General features: G+C 40.2%; 1 protein-coding gene across 1 annotated transcript in view; it reads left to right on the forward strand.

Moving 5' to 3' along the window:
* Positions 1–17,490, forward strand: part of JMJD1C (jumonji domain containing 1C) — a 114,961-nt gene extending 97,471 nt beyond the window's left edge. The window contains exons 13-25 of the mRNA XM_009889800.1: positions 1,290–1,379; positions 2,740–2,867; positions 3,043–3,256; positions 3,742–3,956; positions 4,425–4,703; positions 5,105–5,273; positions 5,689–5,779; positions 5,889–6,019; positions 7,171–7,293; positions 8,339–8,478; positions 10,571–10,747; positions 16,098–16,229; positions 16,585–17,490. Of these exons, the coding sequence (XP_009888102.1) occupies positions 1,290–1,379; positions 2,740–2,867; positions 3,043–3,256; positions 3,742–3,956; positions 4,425–4,703; positions 5,105–5,273; positions 5,689–5,779; positions 5,889–6,019; positions 7,171–7,293; positions 8,339–8,478; positions 10,571–10,747; positions 16,098–16,229; positions 16,585–16,674 (1,979 nt within the window). The 3' untranslated portion in view covers positions 16,675–17,490. The remainder of the gene's footprint in view (positions 1–1,289; positions 1,380–2,739; positions 2,868–3,042; positions 3,257–3,741; positions 3,957–4,424; positions 4,704–5,104; positions 5,274–5,688; positions 5,780–5,888; positions 6,020–7,170; positions 7,294–8,338; positions 8,479–10,570; positions 10,748–16,097; positions 16,230–16,584) is intronic.
* Positions 17,491–18,024: the final 534 nt, after the last annotated feature.

The raw sequence follows: 18,024 nt of genomic DNA on the forward strand, positions 1-18,024 counted from the left end.
GCAGGAATGTTAGAGGTTTAAGTATTTCATATTCAGGTATTTATCAATGACTTCTCTCATTACTTTACTACGTGAATGAGGGAATGTGCATCCATTGTTACCTTCAGACAGTTCATGGCACCATCAAGTGGAATGCCATGTTATGGCATTTCAGTGATAAAATACGTTAAGTAGATACATGCTGTTTTGGTTTTTTATTTTATTTATGTTCATGACCAGTTATATATTTCCATGTTTAAGGATTTACGAAACCTACAAAATAGCTATCAAACCTAGTATTTATCTGAAAGGAACGTTTGGTACATTGTGTATCTGTTACAGTGTAAGAAAACAATGCTTTAAATATGCTGAATGCTTCCTTTAGTGTATTCGTTTACATGGCTAGAGCTGAGCAAACTAGTAAAACCATGTGAAGAGTCTCTTAAAACTAGCAGTTCAGTGGGTAGGATACAAGACTGGGGGTTGAGAGAAATTGCATTCCTATTTCTGCCCCAAAATCACATAGCAGATCTGTGGCCAGTTGCTTAGCCATTTTTTTTGCTCTCGTTCTCCCTCTGTCTTGTCTTTACACTGCGTATTTTTCTGGCAGGGTCAGTCTTCCTGAAACTTTACAGAAAGCCTCTCTCTCCTACCAGCTAGGCCCTTTCTGCTGCCACAGACAATTTTCAACCAGTACATACAGACTTTTGCTTTCATGGTTGGTTTAATCTGACATAAATCCATAATGCAACTTCCCTCTCCTTTGTGCCACCAGTAACAAGAGTGCAGCTGCGTGGTAGGCCAAATCAGAGAATTGATTCGGTTAAAAGTTCATCTTTTTGGCTTGTTTGGCCCTCTCTGGTTGAAGACAGCCACTTTCAGTTGGAGCGTGGATTCTGTCAAATTAAATTAACCATACAATTTCAGCCTAATTGTGTCTCTCTTCTGTGTTAGAATTCATTGAGGGAGTCTCACTGCCTCAATAGCAACTGTCAAGGATTTCAGCTTGTCCTAAATTGGCAACTTGATAAATGTAATAAAGAGAATATACTTTGAAACTTTGAGGTTATTGGCAAGGGTCTGTGTTACAGATGCAGCTATTTCAGATTTCAGTATTGTTAAAACTCTTTATCCTTTTCCTTATTGTGAAAAGTAGCTGTCGTATGCAAATCTGTCATGCAGGATACCAGGACAGAAGACATACAGTATATGTGGAAAACTGTTTCTAACTAAAACAAATCTGAAGAATGTTAGTTCTGTCTGTGTGCCACTGTAAGTAAAGTAAAACAATCGGTAATGTTATTTTGCAGATAAGGAGTTATATGCCTGGATGAAGTGTGTGAAGGGACAGCCCCATGATCACAAACACCTGATGCCAACACAGATTATTCCAGGCTCTGGTAAGACCACCTGCAAACAAGCAGAATGTGGGTTTTTTTCCCAGGTCTTTTTGTGAGGGGAGACCAGAGTTGTTTCTTGAAACTTCTCATTTTCCATTAAAACCTGCAAATTGTGTCAGATCGTGGCAGGAAGGCAAGTGATTCTGGGCAGTTAACAGCAAGGGGCACAGATGATGAAGAGAGAGAGAGGAGCATGCTGTCAGATGTCTGAAGGGGTTTTGGGGACAGGCAGTGAAGAAATTCAAGGTGTTTATTGTCACTGGTTTGTACCTTTTCAGAGCGGAATAAAGTGCCCAGAATGTACTTAAATCTGACCTTAGCTGTTAAAAGAAAATCTTAGAATAGTGCTGCCGAGGAGCATTATGTGGCAACAGATTTTTGGGTATTTGTTTTTCACTGTTTTCTGTCCCACTTACCGACCCCACCCAAAAAAGAAAAGATTCATGTGTGGGTTGGATATCTGATTGAGCATCTTAAAGCAAAACACAGTGAAGGAGCTTGTGATAAATGAAAAGTTAAGTAGTAATCCTAAACCCAGCTAAATTCAGATTTTTTTCTTACAACAAAGTAGGTTTTATGAAGAATTGCAGTTAGGTGTGGTTGTTGTTAGTGCAACTTGGGATCTCTGGCAGCATTGATGCAGAGAAGAAAAAACTCAAATGAGCCCTTAAACATGTTAAGTGTTTAATTCCCAAGTTATTTTAAGCTGGAAATACAGATCCAGTCATTATTTTATGGGTTGTTGCATGTTAGTTCAGGTAGAAACGAAGGTTGGTTAGATTCCATAATAAATTCAAATTGTGACATTCCCCAGAACAGGTTCCAGACTGAAACTGGTTTTAATTTTAAATCGTGAAGTGAACCACTCATCTGGAAACAGCACAGTGAAGACTGCCTACATAACCTCAGTTTTGTTCTTCTGTGCGTACCCATTACCAAGCAGCCTTAAATTACATGATCGCATACTAATTTTTTTGTCAAGACGTGGCTCACTTCAGTCTGTAGTTTGACGGTTTTATTAAATGAAGCGATGATGCACCCGTTGAACAATGAGGAGTAAATAATGAATGACTGGCTTTCTTGATGTGTGCCATGCAATAGGAATGCAGAGTGAAGGTTAGATTATTCAGTCGAGTAGGGTGCAATTATTTAATTAAAGACCATGTCTCTTTCTGCACGAGCTTTAAGGTAAAGTGGACAGGTTTTTTGTAGTATTTTTGAGTGTTAAGCTTAGCATTTTTAATAGTTCTAAATTTTAAAAAGGTTTGGAGATGGCATTTTAGCATCACAGTGTGTATTGTAAAGAGGGTCATAAAATGATTGGGAGCTGCTGATGGTTTTCTTCTTAAATGTCTCCTAGTTCTGACAGACCTTCTAGATGCTATGCACAATATAAGAGAAAAATTTGAAATTAAATCCCATTGTCAGTGTACCAGCAAGCAGAGCACGCAAGCTGGCAAGCTCCCTGCAATGAACGGTGTGTCTCAGGTGAGTCTAAAATGTGTGTATACGTTGCAGTTTGTTCAGATGTTGTGATTCTTGTGGGTTTTTGTATTTGAATAGTACCAGTTGCATTTTAATTTGTATATACGATGGCTAAATGCTAGCCTTCTCTTTGAAATAAGCACAGTTAAATACTTAAAAATAAATTTGTTCTCTACAGGTTTTGCAGAATGTCCTTAACCACAGTAATAAAATTTCTCTGTGCATGCCTGAGTCTCAACAGCAGAATACTCCTCAAAAGTCCGAGACAAATGGCAATACAAGTCCAAGGAGTGATGTAAGCACAGACAGCAAGTTAACACCACCTGAATCCCAGTCACCGCTGCATTGGTTAGCTGATCTTGCAGAGCAGAAAGCCAGAGAAGAAAAGAAAGGTACATGCTTGAAATTGTCGTATCATGTCTATGACTTTGTGGGCACCAGTGATACATAAATGAATGAATTAGGAAAAATTCACAGAGATTTTTGTTCAACAAAAAGAACAGATGACCTTCTTTTCCCCCTTAATTTTAATCGTGAAACTGCAATGTCTTCTCTTGGTGGCATCAGAATTTGTTACCAGAATAGCCGCTAGTGGAATGCTCGTGTAACGTGGCATTATTTCCAGCTACAGCATCTCTCATTTGTGACAGGTGCTCACTCAGCTGCATGTCTGAGACGCTGAGGAAGGCCTTTTCATGGTCACACTGTTTGACTGCATTTTGAAGGATCTAGTTCATCCTCTGATGTGTTTTCAGGTGAATAAAGCGCTAGTGCTACAGTGTGTTACCACCGCTATAAAATGCAGGATACTGGTGCTGTTCCTATGTCTGCATCGGGATTCAACGGTGTAATCTTCCAATTATTATTTTTGTTTTAGAGAACAAAGAATGTCCTTCTGGAAAACATTCAAAGGAAGAGAAAGACCAGGATAATTTGGAGTCCCAAAACTGTAAAAGCTCCCCTCCTGCATCCCAGAACAATGAGCAGGGTTCAACCTTACGAGATTTATTAACTACAACAGCGGGCAAACTGCGTCTAGGTTCTACAGATGCTGGTATTGCTTTTGCTCCAGTTTACTCTACAGGAACAGCAGTAAGTGTTTACAAGATGCATGTTTTTCATATCAGGATTTGAAAATGTCTTTTGTTTTGGTGCGTTGTAGTTAGAGCAGTCTGATAGCTGTATTGCTTCAAATATTCATTTATAATTAAAACCTTACATGCACACAGACATTTGCATTAACATTTTATTTGGGTTTCTTTGTATATATGTATACAGTGATAATTGATACATACTATGAAGAAAATGTTCATGAAGTTAGATAAAGCCTTAACCTGACAAAGTAAAGGAAGGGTCCAGTATATTGAGTTCTGTAATAATTGTATATTCCTAATTTTTTCCATGTAAGAATGTGTGCAGTTTTCTACAAAAAAAAAGTAGATAACTGCAAGCTTCTAGTTGGTAATGAAATGATATTATTCTACTCTACTGCAAAAGGAGTTGCATTAACTTTATTTGCTTTTACATTGTTTAAGCATACCTTTGTTTGTTTTGTAATAGAGTGGCAAGAGCGGAAGGACTATGCCGAACATTCTTGATGACATAATTGCTTCAGTAGTAGAAAACAAGATTCCACCAAATAGAGCACCAAAGATAAATATAAAATCTGAAATAAAAGATGAGCCAAAGGATGATAGAAAATGTATTCAGGATGACTGCAGTAAACCGTCCAGTGATATTCAGTATTCGTGGATCTGTGATAAGCATGTTTTGTGGCTCAGAGACCATAAAAACAACAATAACTGGAAGCTCTTCAAGGAGTGCTGGAAACAAGGAAGGGTAGGTATTGAGCCATTGAGTCTGTGAAGTGAGCCCAGTATGAGCTCCGGGGGAGTTGTGCTAAAGGACAAATTTGCCAAACTTCACGTTTGAAAATGTATTGTTAGCAGTGGGCAAAAGCTTGTCAGGTATAGCCCCCATATGAACCTTGTGTAGTTTAAACTTCAGTTAGTTCCTAATAATAAACAAGAAATTACTGGTACGGAGACCCAGATTTCAAAAAGATGTGTGAATGACAACTTGGGCATTGTTGCTGTTGGAGGAAGTGTTAACACCTCGGTAGCGCCAAGGTCCAGCATGTGTTTCGGATGCATTTGTACTCCAGTTTAATTTAAGGAGGTGTTTGCTTCCAAAAGGATAAGTATTGATTTTTTTTTTTTATTTTACTTTATTTTTTACAGCCTGTTTTAGTGTCTGGTATGCATAAGAAAATGAACTTCAGCCTGTGGAAAGCTGAGTCAATTAGTCTAGATTTTGGAAACCAGCAAGCTGATATCTTGAATTGCAAAGACAGTATTATTTCAAACACCAATGTGAAGGAGTTCTGGGATGGTTTTGAAGATGTTTCAAGTACGTTACTTTAAATGTATTATTCCATTGATTCTGAACACAGTCAATGTTTGAAACTGTAGTTAAAAATATTCTTTATGGATCTTGAGGCTTTGAAGAAACTTTAATTTAAAAAGAAAACTCTAGGTAATGTGTTTCCAGACAATGCGATGGAAACTTGCATTTTTTTACCTTTGCAGAATTAAAGATACACTAATATGGAAGTTAGGTCTGACTAAGAAACCAAACAAATGTCATTGTTCCTCAAGTAGTTGAGTTTGGTTTGTACCCTCCTTGTGTCTCAAAATTCATTATCTCCTGCTTCAGTGGATGAAATCTTTATAGGACAAATCAAGAGTTCAGTTATATGTTTTAGCTGAATAAAGTAAACCATCTACAGTGTATTAGTTTTGAGTATTTTCTATTTTGCTTGCAGAACGGCAGAAGATAAAAAATGGGGAAACAGCTCTACTAAAACTGAAAGATTGGCCTTCAGGTGAAGATTTCAAGGCTATGATGCCAGCAAGGTATTTGAGTTTACTATTAGATATTCTTAAGTCAATCTCCATGTTGGGTTTTTTTCTGTCTATGTAGTGACACAAATTCAGTTATGTTCTTCTTTCTTTTCTCCTCCAGATATGAGGACTTACTAAAAAGTTTACCCTTGCCTGAATATTGTAGTCCAGAAGGAAAACTAAACTTGGCTTCTCATCTGCCAGGATTTTTTGTCCGTCCAGATTTGGGACCCAGACTATGCAGTGCATATGGTGAGTGTGCCCTAGAAACGTCACAGTTACCTCTTCCCTTAGAAATGTAGAATGCCACACATCATAATGCTTGATGGAAAGCTGAGCTTGCTTGGAGGATAATTGTTCGCTGAATGTGGGAGAAGTACTTTACTGACTTGTATATTAACAGTGCACACACCTCAGGCATGAGAGTTTTTCTTTCTGCATTTCTTTCTGGTTTTCCTAGTGCTGTTAGAGTCTGAAACATAAAAATGGTTAGCTACTTTTACACAAAGAGAGATCCTGTCTTTAATAATGCTGTATGACAAAATACTTCATGAAGTATTATTCTACTCATAACTCTGGTCATAAATAAATCTCAGCATTTTTCCCATTATTTCTATTGTATACCGTACACTCAAAACCCTGTTTAGGAAAGGTTGTTGCCCTCAGACTTTTTCCATCTGCTCCTTCTTTTGCAAACAAATACATTCAGTTCTGTTTTACAAATTGTTGTAATAGGGTGAGAAATGAGTTGTAATTTGTGTCGTGATGGCTTTGATTTAAAAAGTTCTCCAGATGTCCTTTGAAATAAACATATTAATGATAGTGATCAAGGCATGGGTCTGAAGAACTGAATCATTAATGACAGTTTTATGTAATAGTGCTGCAAGGCTTAGTGTTCTGAAATGTCCTTTTGACTTAAGCGTGTATGTTTTCACCTCTTAAAACTAAAATTAATTTTCCTCTTGGCTTGGGGATTTCCTTTGGTTAAGAACTCTGCTGACAGCTAGGCGTAAAAGTGACACATTTGATTTGATAACCTTGTAAATTCATTGTACTTGTAATCTGCCCTGAACAACACAGAAGGTTGGGAAGGAATGTAGTGGTCAGGAGATGTCCTTGATTATTCTGCTGAAATGTGTTTTGTTCTGACACAACTGCTACGCAGGGACAGTTGCCTGCGTTTTTTGTTAAAAAGTAACATTTTCTTTTTTAGCAGGTGCAACAAAAGCACGTTCGTAGTTTCTGTATCTCGGTATTTTCACATTAAAGCCTGTCTGTGCATTAAATGTCTTTCTGCAACGCTTGGTGTACTTTTAGAAATTTCTTCTCAGTTAGCTGTTGCACATTGCTGTTTAAAGGTGAATCTGCAATACAACAAACCCTAATTTTATCTTCTAACGTAGGTGTGGCTGCTACTAAAGACCATGATATAGGAACCACAAATCTCCATATTGAAGTTTCTGATGTCGTGAACATCCTTGTTTACGTTGGCATAGCGAAAGGAAATGGAGTACTTTCCAAATCAGGTAAAGGCAACCTCATTGTAAGAGGTGTAGATGGGCTGAATGATCCTCCACGCTTAAAGTTGACACTGGTCTTTTGAGGTGGATGAAAGATGACCATAAGTACTTGCTTAAACCTCGGAGATTCTTTGTTTCAAGGATTTGCACGCACATTAATTCTGCATAAAATACACTGCAGTTCATGAATTATGAAATGGTATTTCAAACTCTTTTCAATTTTTTTGCCGTTACCTATAATTGATATACCATTCCTGCGCTGGGGCCGGCAGAGCTCATGAAAGTGCAGGATGAAGGATTTTCTCTGGAAGCTGTGGTAGTTCTAACAATTATGTCAAGATGATATATTTGCCAGACCTTCTGTTTATTCTGCTCCCTCTGGATGCACTGTGTTTGCTCTATTGAATTTGGACTGTAATGTAATTTTTCAGCACTGGAGAGCTTAAATTGGTGTATGTTAGTCCTCTGTATGAGGTTTATTGCTTATGTGAAACAGTCTTTAAATCACTGAAATAGGTTTGTTTCTTTCCCCTTCTTCTTTTGTCCTCTCATTCTGTAATCAGCAAATGTAGATTTTGGGTGTGACTAATAGAGCTGCAGTACGGTTTGCTCTTCTTTATTTGCTTTGGTTTTGCTTGCGTATGCACTGAGTTAATAGCAGCAAAACTTCAGGGTATTGGGAAAGCTCTTGCTTCTTGACTAGCTGCTGCAGAGCAGCATGCAAAGCACTGCTTTTGCTGACTGCAGGAAAACACCTTTTTCATCTTTTAATTTTTTGGTGCTAGCCCTGCTTGTTTATTTCAGGTAGGAGAATGTATTCTATGAAATTCAACAGGTGGAAAAAATCTTAAACATTGTTTTTGAAGGTGTTTATGGCATTCATGTTCTAGTGACTAATTACAAACACCAAACAAAAGAATCACCTGGGGCTTTCTGTTGTATTCAGCAAACTTCTATCTGCTCAGTTTCACACAAGAAATTAGAAAAGAAGGTGTTTAGTTTCAGTTTGGCCTATGTCTCGCTTTTAAAAAATATTTTTGTTGAATCTTAGGAGTTTTGAAGAAGTTTGAAGAGGAAGATTTGGATGACCTTTTAAGGAAGCGGTTGAAAGACTCGAGTGAATTACCTGGTGCTTTATGGCACATTTATGCTGGCAAAGATGCTGACAAGATAAGAGAGTTTCTGCAAAAGGTTAGATTTATCATAGGTATTTTATAAATATAATCTAAGTAACTGGTAAATCAAAGGGGGCTGGCAAAGCCCAGAAATCCCACCCCTATGCTTAGGGATGGGGGAGAAGTAAAATTGTTTCCTTTAAAGCACATAAAGTAAATTATAATTCAGCTGCTACATCAGTCAACAAATAAAATATGTAATATGATACACGCGTACCTCTTAAGAGTTATGGGTAGCCTGCAAACTGTGAAGTCACAGGAGGGCACGGAAATCTGTTTTTGTTCTTCTCTAGTACAAAGGATAATTTTATTTTTTAGTATTGGCATTTGTAGGATAATGTTTCTCTGGCACTGATCCATTCTTGCATTATCAGATGCTGAAATTTTTGTGAATTGTCCCATGCAAAAAAAACCCGACCTTGCAACCCAGCAGCCACTGGTCTTTGTAAAGACTGTGTCACATCAGTTAGCTCAAAGAACATGCCTTGGCTCTTAGTGAAGATGAAAGAGGTGGGGGATAATGTACCTAAGGGCAGCAAACTTCTTCAGCTTTAGCTATGGTGCAGATCTTCCTTCGGCAGCATGTGATGAACAAATTAAAGGCATATCAGAACCTTTCAGGTCATTACTTACCACGTAGGATGAATATCCCCCACTGGGCCACTGATAGTCATCAGTGGCATTAGATTTAGAGGCACCATTCTTGGAAACAGTTTTCTGTACCCTGTCTTTAGCACGTTTTCATGCTTTAGAAGGTGGTCTTGACAGACGACATAGAAGTACCAAAGCATCACTGAAGTGGTTGCACAAGGAAAAGAAGTCTTCACTGTCTTCTGCTGTAGGGAAAAAAAATCAGATGGGTTTTAACTGGCTAAACCGAAGGAGTCCATAAACAGGCGGGAGGCCGAGGTCTCCACTGCGAGCAGGAAGAGCCTAAGAAATTTAGTAGTAAAGATTCTCTTGGACAATAAGGCAGTGTTTTGGTCCCAGGGCAGCTGTCCTCTGGTGACTCAAACATTTGCTCTTTGGCAAGCTGAACTGCGGGGAAAAATGAGCACTAGTAAACAAAATATAGCTAATTCTAGGAGGTTATGAATTACACAGCTGGGCTTTTGTGTTCGTTCAAAAAGTAGATGCTCATAAAGAGTAGATGGTGGCTCTTCAGTTTGGAAAAGAGTTGTGAACAAAGTCACGAATGCAAGGCAATAGGTGGATGAGTATTAATCAACGTTTCTTTCAGAGCAATGAAGAGATACTGTGAAACTCTTTGAGCAGCAGATTTAAAACAGAAGCACTTAAGACACTGTGTAATAAAGTTTGTCATTTGCTGCCACAGGTTGCCATGGTATTCAAAATTAATTGTGTACCACCTTACATTTTTGGCGTGATGTTATTTTTGAAATACTGAATTGGAGATCAATTGATGACTAGACCTTGGGACCACTTTGCCTGCTGATGAGAGAGAAAATCTCAGTATCTCATTAGTACAGAGGAAAGGTGATAGTACAGAAGAAAGGTGATAATACACAACAGTTTCAAGCTCTGCGTCACATAATTAAAGTTTATTTAATATCAATAGGAATAAAAATACATGAGTTTAATGAGCTGATTGTCTCCTGAGTCATGATAGATGGCTCGGATATGTGTTTTTATCTTCAGTTGCTTTTTTCCTTTAGTCACTGTGATTCCTTAATTAGCAAATAATAAGGGTAATATTTGTTCCCCCATGGTTAACTTGATGAGAAATGGTTGTTGCAGTTAAAAGTCTACTGCTGTCTGGAAGTTGGCTTTTTTTTTGGTTGTGGGGTTTTTTTTAGTTTGTTTTTTTGTTTTGGGTTTTTTTTAAGTCCATCATGTTTTCTGAATTCCTTGATGGGATGGTAGGTTCCTTAAAAGCCCGACATTCTGGAATGAGAGTTCTGTAGATGTCTTCAGTTCAGTGGGACATGCCAGTTCATTTGAGGTCCTTTCAAATCCCTAACTAAAATTCTCATTTGGGTATTGGGAACACAGTACTGTTGTTTCGTAAGTTAGGTATACTTACAATTTACCAGCAAAAGGTTCAGCTTCTTTTGAAAGTGACTTGGGGTCTTTTCTGTACTTAACAGATCGCAAAAGAACAAGGCTTAGAAGTTTTACCGGAGCATGATCCAATACGTGATCAAAGTTGGTACGTGAACAAAAAACTTCGCCAAAGACTTCTTGAAGAATACGGAGTAAAAACCTGTACGGTTATTCAGTTTCTTGGTGATGCTATTATTCTACCAGCAGGAGCACTTCATCAGGTAATGTACATCTGTTTAAAGACACACAGGATAAAATAACATAAATAACAGAAAATAACTTTTTTTTAAAAAACATAACTATATCTGTACTCCAATTAGAATTTATTTTCTTAATGGTAGCTATTAGTGTACAGGAATGTATGATAAGGTACATCTGCTCATATAGACGACCAGCCAGTACTAACATACAGCAATTTGAATGCTTGAAATAAATACTGTTCCTTTTTTTTTTCTTGATAATGAAAAATGAGCAGACTAGTATTAACCGCTCCTTCCACTTCTCATTTCATTAGCAAATTTCCAAATTAACTGATGTTAGTTATGGCAAAGTTAGGTGGTTATTTTTTTCTTCTAAATCCAAAGTTAATTTACCCCCAGAGAGGCAGGTGGAGGAACCCAAGCAGATAAATACCTGGATGTCACTTGTTGTTTTTGTCTTCAGCTGTAGGAGAACTGTAGAGGCAGTTTGGGTGTAACAAGTTGTTTCAGTAACAGGATTTGGAGGTTGTTTTCCCACTCCACACTTAAGTTCCTTTTTACACAGAACGTCCATCAGTCTCCAGGAGCCGTCATTGTCCCTTCAGCAGCTTTCCTTACCATCAGAAAGAGGGAAATCACCTTTGCGGTAGCTGGGTTGTTTTAATTCTTAGTTACGTAAGAAAAAGGACTGTCAGCGGGGCAGGAGAAACTATGAATTTGTGTGGCAAGCTTCAGTCCTCTCCTAGCACGTAGGGTTTGTTACTCCATTTTGTTTGGTGGGTTTTTTTCCTCACAGTCTGCAAGCTGCTTCTCCTTGGTGACAAGAGGGAAGAAAGCACAATTGTTTAGACATGATTTTGGGGCAATTCTAGACTGATTTATTTCTTCACCCCATGAGCCTTTTCCTGTTGAAACGGGAAATGGAGCCTGCTTTCTTGCTGTCTTGCCAGCTGTCTGGCACCGCTAATGAGGTAGCTGACTATCTGGGAATGAGGAGCATCCCCACCCTGCGGGAGGGGTTGTAAACCATCTTGCTGTTAAAGATTTATCATTGACCTCCACCCGGGTTCAGGCGAGGCCAGGCCTTTCTGAAGAAGATGCTATTTGGTTTCTGATCAGCAGATCAGCTTCCAACCACCGCCTCATCTGGGCAGAGAGGAAGCGATGGCTTACCACGTCACCGTGACCAGGGCACGGGGGTTTTCTCTGTGAAAAAAATGACTGGGTTGTAGTGATGACAAGTGTTACGACCCTAATCTGCCTGCTGGTTGTTTCAGTTGCTGGGGCATTGAAAGCAACAGGTACCTTACCCAGACTGGACTCCTTTGTCACTCCACTGAGTCTTTAGAGGGGTTTCACAGGGTGGTATGTTGACCCTGGATGATCTGTGTGGATTTGTTTTCTGGCAAAAGAAGGGAAAAAAAAAAAACCAAACCCACAACCAAACCTGGGTGACCAAATCTCAGGTTGTTGTAGGTTGCCTTTCCCTGTACCATGTCTCCAGGGCTTAATGTCCTTTCACAAAGGATAAGGAACATCTGGCATTGGTGATGTTCTTAGCTCCTGTTACAGGCATTGGGACTCCCAGAGTTCACAAGATTTGTATTGCATCCTCCAATAAACTTCCTCTGATCTCTGGAAACAAGGGAGATATCCCAGACACAAAAGTAAAAAGGGAACCCATAGAAAATCACAAACATACTGGGAAATCAGTTTTATATAACATGGCATTATATAGAGCCATGCAGAATATAAAACATGAAACAGTGGGGCTGTTTCAGGTTTCCCTGCCGTTCATAGGTTTAAGGACCAAGAATAAGACCACTCTTATCTTTACCTCATTGGCTTTAAACTCCAGATTGCTTTTGATGTGGTAATGTTCTAGCTTCTGGCACCAAGGAGTTAATAACATGGTGTTTTTAAACCTTAGTGGGTGAAGCTGAGAACCTTTTCATCTTCAGTAAGAAGTTCCTGTGAATCTGCCACGTAGGAGGAAATGAAAGCATCGTGTTCTTTCATGTACATGTATAGTACGCTCTATATAGAGATGCATAAATTCTGACCTTAGGGATCAGCACCAACACTTCATATATACAAAGCACATTTAAACGCTTAAAAAATAAGTCTGAACAAGAATTCAGGTTAAACTTAACCAGGTTAAGTTTACATGTTAAGTGTTTCTGATTTACATGCACATCATGAATCTTTAATAATTAAAACCGGGTGACAGTTGATACTAAATTTGGTGGAAACTTTACATTTATTTTTTTATTTGCTCATCACTAATGTTGTGGAGCAGAGGACATTGGGCTGAGGGACAGAGTTAGGGAGCCCGGTTGCTTGTGGTCGCTGCGTAGTGTAGCTCGGACACTTCCATCCTGGAGCCAGTTAGGATTGTTGTTGCACTGCTGCTTCTGACGTGCTGGTCTAGAATATTACTGCTCTAACATGGAGGAGGTTGTGTGTATTCTATATATTCTTTGGGGTTTTTTCCAGCTTCTATGGATTCATGTCTACCTTTTAAAGGAACTTGTTCTTAATATTGTGTGGTAGTGTAAAGCATTCCTCTTGCTTCCCAGGTTTCCCCCTCCTCCCTCTGTACTTCTAGACAGCAGTCACGTCCCCCTTGTGATCATTTCAGTCAGCAAAGTCAAACTGTTCCAGTGGTGGGATGGGAGGGGAGAGTGTCTCCTGCGAGCTGTGACGGTCAGAGTAGCCTTGTCAGTACCTCTTGCGGAGGGAATTGCTCTCTCAGGGGGAAATCAGAAAATAGGTACAGCGTTGTACTGGTCTCCTCTGCAGATGCTTCCCTGAATGTACCTTGAGCGATGCGCTGTAGGATTGTATCTCCTTTCTTCTTGGCTGTACAAGTAGGGGAGCTCAGAAGTGTCCCCTGCTTTGCTGATCTCTGGGCATTGCTCTTTGTCCAGCATGTGCAACAGTGAGCTCAGCTCTCCTTCGAAAATTCCCCAGCTAGAAAAAGGGGGTTCTTACTCTTCTTTTAAATGATTTGTTCTTTCTGTTGCTCCGCTCTGGGTCATCCTATATCACAGTCCTCCTCCAGGCATGCCCTCCCTGGTTTTAATTTCGTGACTTACCAAATTTGTAAAATATTTTAGGGACAAACTAAAAGATAGAAATACTTGAGTTGGTGATTGAAATGTGTTGTTCAGGCTCCATGCAAAACTTGTTCGTAGTAGAACAGGTTATTACAATGTTGTTTTTTATAGTAGTGTTATCTTGATTTAACAGCAGGATTATTATTGTAAAATAACATGCTGGAGGTAATGTGACATCCTGGCGATGTTGGGATAAGGATGTAGGATAAAGGTCTGGGAGGTGCCTGTGCTGAGTGCTGGCCGCAGAGCTGAGCCCTGCAGGAAATGGCTGATCCTCGGCGTCAGGACAGGACAGCAGGGAGACGGCTGTGCCACGAGGAGCAGTGGACGGCCCTTTCCTCCCTGCCCACTCGCCTTTCCCTCTCCCAGCCCAGGTCTGAGGCCTTTCTGACTGTCTCGTGGGCGCTGGTGGAAAACCTCCTCTCTGCGGGGGCTGAGGGTGAAGCTGTTCTCTCAGTTCAGCTGGAACTGGCACAGTCACGAGTGTGCTGTAGTCCTCACTCCAGGAACCTCAGCAGAATCGTTGCTAAACATACTTACTTGTGTGTGTCACTGTATCGGCTTGTATTATAAATATTGTAAATAGAACTGCCTATGGGCTGTGAGCAGGGCTTTCCCGTGTTAAGTACCAGACCAGCTGGGTAAAATCTGTCTTCCCCGCAAAGACTTGTGCGCCGTAAGACAGGCCCTGGGAGGGAAGGAGCTTTAAGGCACAGCAGAATGAAAGATCTGAGGGCAACAAATATTGCCCGTCCTGCAGTGGAGGGAGGGGGAATCAGTAAAATATTGTCTCAGTGAGGAGAAAGTGAGAGTGGTGTGGGATTTGCATGGGGTGGAAAGGAGAACAAGGGCGGGTAGAGACTTGAAGCGGGTGAGAAGCCTGCGAGGGAGGAGAGGGGGCTGGAGCTGGCAGCCCGGCTGCACAGCGCAGCGATGTTTCGGCCGAAGCTCTAGGACATTCCCTGAGCGCTGGTGGGAGCCTCGTGGTGGCACTTCTGCAGCTGTTTCCTTGCTCCTGGCTTTCTGCCGTTCGCAAATTGTGTGGCATCAGCAAACCCTCTTCGTCTCCGGAATGGTTTCTCTTTCGATTAATCTGCAGGAGGGAATGGCACTGCTTTGTCCTTGATGATTACAAGGCTGGAGAAGCCCTGTGTCCAGCGCTAGGTTGAGCCCAGGGGTTACCCTCTGGGATTTCACCTGCGAAGGGGAAGCGAACCTTATAAAATCAGACTCGGGCGGTGTTTTTGAAGAAGAAAACCATTTTTAAATAAAGTGCTGTGTCCTTAACTGTGTAGGCCCCAAAGGTTTTTTGAATGTCGGGTATCGCAATGGTAATTTTAGAGCATGCATTAAAAAATTAGATTTTGCAAGGCTCGAGCTTAAAATATGCAGATCTTCATCAGTACTGAGCAGGGTGGGACAGTTTGTTTGCTAGAATGGCAAAGGCGCTCCCTCCCCACCCCCCAGGCTTTGGTAAGTTTGCAGAATTGACATTGCACAATTTTATGAGTGGTTAAAATTTGGGGAAACGAGGTTTTTGACATGCTGAAGAAACAATGCAATTTCTAAGAATTTCGGGGTGAAAACCTGATGCTGTGTGTTTTTGAAGAGGACAAACAGGAGTTGGTAGTCAGGTCCCAACCGGGAAGTGTTTTTTGCTTTCCCCTGTCCCCCAGGTGTGACCTGGGTGGCAGAAGATGGTGTCCATTTCTCTCAATAGTTACCTCTTACCACTAAGAAGTGTTTAGAGAAAAAAGAAAGTGCTTTTTGCCCCCCTGCTTTCTGAACCCGGCCCCTTTGTTCATATGGTTTTTATGTCTTTTAAATATTTCCACTGGCAGTTACTTTTCAGCGAACGTGGCCAGCTGTGCCTGGCAGCGTGGGTACAAGCTTTCCCGCCTGTCTCCGTGGCCGGAGGAGCCCGCGCGGGGTTCTGGCGGCAGCAGCAGCACACAGCAGCGGTGGCTGCACAGCTGGTAGAGGGGTGGAACAATGCAGGAGAGCGCAAGAGCCTGCTGAATTAGTGTCAGAGCCGAGTAGAGGAAGAAGAGCCAGAGCACGGGCAGATGTGCGTTGTACCTTTTGCCAGGACCTAACTTATCTAAGTCAAATACACCTAAATGCTCTCTACATAAAATGTGTAAAGACGCCCTTTAGTCTGATAAGCCTGTGGTTTAAGATGTCTCAGGTGTCTCTGCTAACGAATAACCCCAAAATACTAATTATTGGTCTCTTCTTGTTATTTTGGATAGGTGCAAAATTTTCACAGCTGCGTTCAAGTAACTGAAGACTTTGTGTCTCCAGAACATCTTGTACAGTCATTTCACTTAACGCAGGAGCTGAGGCTGTCAAAGGAAGAAATCAATTACGATGATAAACTGCAGGTAGGAAATGAATTCTGCTCTGGAAGCTGCTGGGAAGGCAGGGCGTGCTCAGGCTCATTGAAATGCCGAGCAGTGCGTGGAGCTACTTCCTCGCTGCTGTTCACACAGAATAACAATGAGCAGCAGCCGCACGAATGCCAGGGGTGTAAATGACTCTCCCTTGAGTTGCTGGTTTTATTTCTTTAACCTTGCGTTTTAAAACGTGTAAAAAGGTGTTTCCTTTTGCACTGGCTTGATAGAGCCTTCCTTTTTCTTTTTTTCCATCCTCTAGGCTCGGGGCTCAGTCCTAAATGCAGTTACTTTGTGGGGTTCTTGAGTCGTAGGCCTCACTAAAATCTGTCTGATGTTCTTGCAGGTTAAAAATATCTTGTATCATGCAGTTAAAGAAATGGTGAGAGCTTTGAAGATTCATGAAGGTGAAATGGAAGATATGGATGAAAACTAAGTGCTCGCTGCTTTTTTTGCGTTAACATCAAACGGAGGTTATTTTTTCTAATATATGAACAGTATGCACACTAATTTAAGCTTCACAAACCATCAGTGCCAAGAAAACATAGTCATCATATTTACTTGTTAACGACACTGCAACGGTAGAGCTTCATATCACAGCCACTGTGATTACATGTTAGACTTGCAAACAGTTAAGCAGCATTCTGCTGTCCTGTATTATAATGTACATGAAGTTTGTGAAATGTCAAAGATTTAAGATGATGTATTTATTTTTGGAAAAAAACCACAAAATTCTATGCTATATTGTTGATCAAATGTAAATGTGACTTGTACAGTTTGCTAAAATAATTCAGATATTTTTCACTACATTGAGACAGTTACTGTGAGAGTAGGACACAAACACCAGCTATTGCCTGCATTTGGGATCTTGCTGAGTCCGCACAGCAGTCATGTCATAATCTGAAAATTACTGCCAAATAATTGTAAACTTTGTAAAATATAAAGTATATAAAGTAGATATTAAATACAGACACTTCAGTATTTTATTGAAGCTATTCAGTGTACAATTAAACGTTTTCAAAAGGTGTAATTTATTTAAAAATTGTCTCATTTTGGTAAAATTTATGTGAACTTTTAAAGCTAAATATTAAACTTAATATGCTATGTAAATATATACATATATACATTCAATGATGTATTTTTTTAAAACATTGGCTTGCTTTAATTTGTTAAAAGTGCAAGTGTTACACATGCTTTGTACATTGAAGTTGAAAGGGGTTTTACATTTTCCATTAAAATGACTTTATCAAATGTTGTCTTGTCGTGTTTGTTTGTGTTTGTGCCCGTTCTGCATGTGACAGCCCAAGTCGTCGGTTCACGGGCAGTAACGGCGCCCGCCGGCCGATGGGAGCGCGGGCAGCCTTCCTCCAGCTTCTCCTGCGCCGCTCCGCCCTCTCCGCGTTTGAGACCAAACTGCGAGGGGAAGTGCTGGAGCACAGCTCCAACGGCTGCTCCAGGAAGAGTAAAACAATTTGAACATTGCTTATGTTCTGTCTTTAATAATCCAACACTTACTTTGGGCGAAGGGGGAAAGGAATTTCTATAGCACAAATTTTTGTTTATAGCATCTTGGCTCTTTACAGTTCAAGTAATACAGCAAAATAATGGATGTTCAAAAAGAATTTTATCTGGTTTTATTTAATACTGATAATTGTTAGACAGTTGAGCAGTATTCCAGCTCTTGGAGTTAGTTTGAAAAGTTTAAGTGTACATGGATTGAAATTATTAAAACTATTCAAATGTTTAGATTTGATATCAAATGTTAGGTGCAGCTGTTAGCTTGTGT

This window comes from Charadrius vociferus, unplaced genomic scaffold (assembly GCF_000708025.1).
Source record: "Charadrius vociferus isolate BGI_N301 unplaced genomic scaffold, ASM70802v2 scaffold738, whole genome shotgun sequence".
NCBI classification, from domain to species: Eukaryota; Metazoa; Chordata; class Aves; order Charadriiformes; family Charadriidae; genus Charadrius; species Charadrius vociferus.